Source organism: Plasmopara halstedii, assembly GCF_900000015.1.
Source record: "Plasmopara halstedii genome assembly, contig: Scaffold_650, whole genome shotgun sequence".
In the NCBI taxonomy this organism is placed as follows: Eukaryota; Oomycota; class Peronosporomycetes; order Peronosporales; family Peronosporaceae; genus Plasmopara; species Plasmopara halstedii.
In genome coordinates, this window is record NW_020187567.1 from 2,185,097 (window position 1) to 2,191,576 (window position 6,480).

A 6,480-nucleotide genomic window follows, 5' to 3' on the forward strand; every position below is an offset into this window, starting at 1 on the left:
TTAGTTGCTCTAGCAGAGCATTTTCATAGCTTGAAAATGCCTCTAGACGCGCGCTGGTCGCCTCAGGTCCTTGCGAAGAGAGGTGTTGCACGCCGTCAGGGCCAAGCAGATACATCATCTTTTAAGCCCGTCCCGAATGCCCTGGGGCAAATAAGAGAGCTGCTTCATCCTCACAGAGGGTCAGTCGTAACGACTCAGGTGTAGATTGACTTTAAGTGCTACCAAATGCAGCGGGACTGCCGTATCTCTTTCGCTTAGAGGAAGCTGGATTAAGGTCGGTGACCTTCGTTGTATACTTAGAATATAGCGGATCGCAATCCACTTACTCCAAGAGTAATTACAACCTGAACCCGAAATCTTCTGCATAAAATGTAAACTGTATTTCTTGGTTAGATTTGCGACAAAGCCGCCAACATCTAAATCTATAGGTTTTCCTATCTATTTGGTAAAGCCAAGTAAAATGTATAATTACTGGCTGTCCAGCCACATACCGACTTGTTGCTTACGTGTGGTCACACCATCATGTGTGATCCTCACCCTTCCTTCCATGGCACACGAAATGCTATTGAGGTCTCCAAGCTACTTTAATACAAATGGAAGTTTCTGGTGTTTTTGTCCCTGCTTCTCGACTCTCATTCTGCACCGTCGACTCGAAATTAAGATATAAAGATGTTCGGACGGTATCACTGCGTGGAAAAGCTGAGCATTGATTTGATCCAAAAGGCTTTCGAATTTACAACAATATACATACAAAGCTCATATGGCTACATGAAGTACCAGTATTACGGTACTCAAAGTCTTGACCACCAATTTGACACACGATCAGCTTTGTGCTGCCTGTGAACGTTGCTACAGCTTCTACTTCACGCTGTCGTGTGATTGGAGCTGGTGCTATAATTTACACGTTTACATATCGTTGTAGACTGAATCAAACACGTGCATGAAATGTTACGCGCTCGTCGCCTTGTGAAGCTTTATCAACGATCGCGGCCCACCGCAGACATGAGGCTGCAGTGTCTAGACATTCGTCTTGCACGTACAGCTACTTTGTCCAATTATACAATTCTACACAATTGCTCCATGTCTTCCGAGAGTATGAGCGGAATGCCAATCGAAACGACAGAAAACATGAAGAAGCTGTTGGCTGAACTGGACATGTACCGTGAGACTGGCAAGTGGCGCCAAGCGATTAAATTACTGGACCGTGTAGACAAGGATGAAGCACTTCCAGCGCTTAACTCTATTATGTACGAGCGCACAATCGCCGCATGTGCACGTATGGGCAAAGTTGAGGTTTTGCCCGGTTTGCTTAACAACATGTTGGTCGACAACCTCACTCCCACGAGTGCGACGATAGATTTTATAGTTCAAGCTTATTTAGCAAAAGAACATTGGGGGCATATTGTGCAGTTAGGCAATGAGGTTTCAGCCATGGGAGTGGAGCCATCGCCTGCAGCTCTTTACGCCATCATGGAAGCTTGCGGACAGGCCAAGGACGCTAATAGTGCCTTTTTGATTATGAAGCAGTTACGGAAAGCTGGCATGAAGCTTACTGAGGATTACTACGCTGCTGCTATACGAGCTGCCGGTATGGCACGACGACCTGATACGGCCATGGCTCTGTTTGTGCAGATGGAGAAAATACATGATCTACAAGACAATGGACAGGTTTTGAGCCAGTTAATACGTGCCCAAGTGATAAATGGGCAACTAGAAGAAGCGCTGCAGAGCTTTACCACTGCATCACTACGTCGATTATGTCTAAATGAAACCATTTATACGAGCACAATCGACTCGCTCGTCTCAAGCGGGAAACACTGGCAAGCCACGCGATTGTTTGAACAAATGCTTCAAAGTGGCGAAAATCAACCTAGTATTTTCTGTCTATGTCGCGCAATGCTGGCGTACATAGGAGCTAATCGTAGCCAACATGCTTGGGCTTGTTGGAAGAAAATTGTCGAAACGAATGAGCCGAATCCGAACCCAATTAAGTACAACAAGCTGATGCAGGGACTTAATCATGTCAAAGACACGCAACTCGCAGTAAGCGTCTTCGATCATCTTCGAAATTTATTTGAGCCAGGACAAATCCATCAAGGAACTTATGCAGTTGTTATTCGTGCGCATGGGCGACTTGGTAATGCCCAAAAAGCAGTTGATTTATTCGATGAGTACGTCGATAGTTGCAAGGGATCGCGTCGACTATCTCGTCATACTGGCATATATTTGGCGCTGTTCAATGCCCTTTCGCGAGACAAGGTGCGTGATCCGACGCTGATTACAAATGACGCAAAACGCGCTTGGCATTTGATGTTAACAAATGTACCAGTCGTCTTGCCACCGGCTTATGCGAGTCTTGCTGGTGTTTTTGCGAGTACTGGAGAGATGGCAATGCTTAAAGAACTTATTGACCATGCGGAGCGAAAGTGGTGCGGGATGGCAGACGTAAGTCATCACGAGGAATTGAGATATAAGAATAACGACGAGCTGGAAGCATTTGTGGACTTTGAAGGCCACGATACCGATGTTGAGAGTAAAAACGACGTCCTTTTGTTTAATGGTATAATAAGCGGTTTGTGCAAGGCACGAGATGATCAAACGGCAAATATTGAAGCATACTTAAACACAATGCTGTCGCGTCAACTTCCGATCACAGACTCGATCGTGCGTGCAACAACGGATGCATGCATTCGTTTTGAAAATTGGAACTTAATGCGTAAGTTATTACAGATGATAAATCTTGATGTCCTAAAAAATGCCGAGGTATGCGCTGGAGACACTGTTTCAAAGCTTTTAGAAGCTGAAAAGTGGAATTTAGGTCGAGAGTGGCTCATGTATTGCCATCGCCATGATCTCCATCCTCTGATCCGTCGTAAAGTTGATCTGCTTCAAGAAATGCGTAAAAAACAGAGCAAGGAATGGCAAATTGCGTACACACTAGCCATCGAAACTCTATCATTCCGTCGCGTCGAACAACGCGGTATCGATACTGTTGTGGACGCAACCGAAATATGCAAAAATGCGGATCGTATGGACTTGGTGATCAAGCTCTTTGATGCAGCAGCTAGTCATTCGTCGGTGCAATATTATTTAAACCACATACGCCAAGTAAAAGCTGGAAGAGATGCAATGCAACCGTTGAAATCAAGAATGAAGCCCATAACGATCCCACTTAGTCTGTATAAGGACGTGATTCTTGCCTTGCTCCAGCATGAAAGGATGAGAGGTGATAATTTTGATGATGAAATGCGCTTGAATAAGGCGGAGCAAATCTGCAGACAAATGCTTGAAGTGCATGGAAAAAACTTGGATGGCGAAGCTTTATCCTTAGCAATTTCAATTAAGGCCACAATAGGCGATCATGACGATGTTGGAGCACTTTTTCAGTCAATGCGTGCTCTTGGTCTAAAGCCAAATTCGTACGCGCAAAATGCAGCAATTGTCGCATTCTCACGCCTGCGTCTTACGGACCAAGTGCTTTCGATACGCGATGATCTCATGTCGAATCGTGATGAGAATGGTGAGATAATGATGGTCGAATCAAATGTGGCCAAGTCGCTACTGTTCTCGCTTGCACTGACTCACGAGGACGATGCTCTTCTTGATGCCGTGAAGAATCTGCCTGGTTGTACAGTAGAAATGGCGTTGAACGCGCTCTTGAAAGCAAATCGAAACGCAAAGGCTGTCGAGTTATATGATGCTAGTGCGTCGATTGACGTATTTGATACGGTATTTCACCGATTATGTCAATCTGGTAACTCGATTCTTGCCGCGACACTTGTGCTTAAACATGCTCGTCTCAATGGACTGAATCAAATCCATTCCAACCGTGTGATCCGTGTAACAAACGCATTGATCGAAGAGGGAAAACTAGTGGAAGCTGAGCAACTTTTGCAAATGTATATGGATGACAAACATGGATTGTCGTTAAAACAGACGCAGCCGTACTTTCAGCAACACGTAATTGAGATGCTGTTGTTTATTTATGGTGAATTTGGCCTCTTTAATGCTATGCGTGCACTTTTCGAAAAAGAACTATTGACTTTTCCACTTAATGTTGCGCATTATGAAGTGGCAATGGAGTACTGTGCCGAGTCTCGTGATGAAATTGCTGGAGCGGTGGCTAGTCTACAGTTGTTTGAAAAGCTACGTACTCGCGGCTTCACCCAACCGAGTGGCAATGCTTACTTACTAACACTTCAAAGCTGCTTACGTCTTGAAAGATTGGAGCCCGCGAACTCAACCGCTGCTAAAAGTACAGGTCAAATTATTTTGAACGATGTGCGGGAAAATGGATTCGATAAGGAAGTTGCAGACGAGCTAGCAAAGCAGGTTGCATCGGCTATTGAGCAAGTGCGGGACAACAACCGTAAAGTGTTTCGTCGGATTCGAAAAGATAAAGATCTGATTGGGTGTGGTGTCATCAAACCGGATGAGCTTGCAAGAATCGCACTCTTTTGCCACCGACATGGATTACCAATGACGACAAATCTAGCAAACGACCTTTTACGTTTGCACAAGCATATGCCAGCAATGATTGCAAACGAGTTGGCCTTTGTTAAGCGCTCACTTGAGGAAGGACTGGGTGTTGTAAGTGCGCCGAATTTACGTTCAGGAAATAATCTGGCAAATCGTGTGGGCAAAACAAGAAGAGCTATGACTCCTAAACCCAAGCGTAAACCTGCTGTATATGCACCGCACTTTAGTCAGAGACGTCTTCGAAGCAAAAGCTATGATGCTGCTGTGCGCGCTTCGACGGACGCGCGATGGGGTGTTGTACTCCAGCCCATTGTGGCAGACAGGGAATAATGTTATGTTCACGGGTTAAGTGTGACTTTGATTAACTTTATTAGGCAGATATTGAGCTTTGAAATCTATCTCGAAATTGTATCGTATGTCTGCTATAACGCAAAATTATAGCAAAGTGGAGGCCTTCGCAAATGTGATTGATCATATCTCAACTGCATACTACCATCTTGTACTGACATTTGTCGCATGCATGTATTTGACGTATCACGCTGCAATGCACAATATTTTTTTAATTTTGAATTTCATTCCTGGCAGTATTATGACTAACTAGTTGATCAGCGTAACCTGAATAAGTGTGACTTGATGCACTTGACCATGCATTTAAACTTGAAACGCACATGCTTAGCACCTGCCAAGATTTACTCATATACGATTTGCAAAATCGCGCAAGGATACTACACCCACATGATCATGGACTTCTTGACCCCCAAATCGAGCTCGCGACTACCACATCGGTTTGCTTCTAGCTCAATCAGGATACACCAATCTGTCCATGGTGACAATGCATATATTTAAACGGTATAAGTAGTTGCATAGCTTCCTTGTAACCTTTGGATCCTCGGCCTCGCCGCAATGCGCAGCGAATTCTCGACTCCTTGTTTTTAATTCATCCAAATCAGCCACAGCATTATAAAATAGTAATTTCATTTGTCACTACACATCTTTTATGCTGAACAATAATGGATTCCCATAAATTGATTCTTGTATTTGCCAACGTAAAACCTGAAGCTTGCTAGTTGTCTCCCGTTCGTACGACACAAACTAGGGTCTAAGTGTGCTGGTCGCTGCATCGTTGGTTTTGACCAGGTTTCTTGACAGTGATTAATCAAATGATCAGTAAACGTAGTCATGCATTCACTTCTAAAGGACTCCAATCGAAAAATAGCATCGACATCCTTGCTAAGCTTTCCATGCGTCCTCATCAAACAAACTTTTACAGTTTTCATCCGTGACTTTGACCTTGTTATGCTAGCATCCTTTTTGTTGCATCATAAAACAAATTGACAATCCTTCTATTGCAAAGTAAGTACCAAACAGATATGTAAACCCCACCCGAATCTCAGCGCACAACGCTCACCTTCTTCAAAGGCTTCAGGGCTCGCGTTCCCTATCAGTCGATGTATCCCAGAGCTTCTTGAACAGTCACAACGTTCCGCTCACCGCCACATGGGCTTCTCACATTAAGTGTAACGGGGTTACGCGTACCCTGGTATATGTGTGTGTGTCACACGAGATGGGCATGGTGTGACTGCACCCAAACAAGAATACGGTATGTGGCTAGGTAGCCAGTAGTAATGCATGTATTTAGATTTTACTATATATATTTAGGAAAATGTATGCATCTAAAATTAGGAGGCTTTGCCGCAGATAAAAATAAAAAAGTCAGTTTTTGATTTAAACGAAAGAGTTAATTAGCCTTGGATTAAGGCAATAATTACTCTTGGAGTATGCGGATTGCGATCCGCTAAACTGGTACTTGTTCTAGGTATAGAACGAAAGGTCGGTGACCTAACTTACGCATCCTAAAAGCGCAAAGCTACGGAAGCCCCGCTGCACTTGCAGTCAATCTACACCTGAGTCGTTAAGACTGATCCAATGTGAGGATGAAACAATTTCCTCTTTGCCCCAGGACATGCAGGACGGGCTTAACAAGCTGATGTCCTTGCTTGG

The 6,480-nt window shown here is 44.2% G+C and overlaps 2 protein-coding genes across 2 annotated transcripts; both read left to right on the forward strand.

Moving 5' to 3' along the window:
* Positions 1-945: 945 nt before the first annotated feature.
* Positions 946-4,809, forward strand: PHALS_13077 (FOG: PPR repeat; the record flags this gene model as incomplete). Its single annotated transcript, XM_024728759.1, has 1 exon — positions 946-4,809. The coding sequence occupies one exon, from the start codon at positions 946-948 to the stop codon at positions 4,807-4,809; it is 3,864 nt and encodes a 1,287-aa protein (XP_024579204.1).
* On the forward strand, positions 4,809-5,994 carry PHALS_14667 (uncharacterized protein). The gene has a single exon (XM_036407547.1). It carries the CDS (start codon positions 4,895-4,897, stop codon positions 5,078-5,080), a length of 186 nt encoding a protein of 61 aa, XP_036263241.1. The 5' UTR covers positions 4,809-4,894; the 3' UTR covers positions 5,081-5,994.
* The last annotated feature ends 486 nt before the right edge of the window (positions 5,995-6,480 follow it).

Bases quoted from the DNA above. Each gene is read 5' to 3' on its own strand.
- PHALS_14667 (XM_036407547.1), top strand. From the start codon at position 4,895: ATGTCTGCTATAACGCAAAATTATAGCAAAGTGGAGGCCTTCGCAAAT.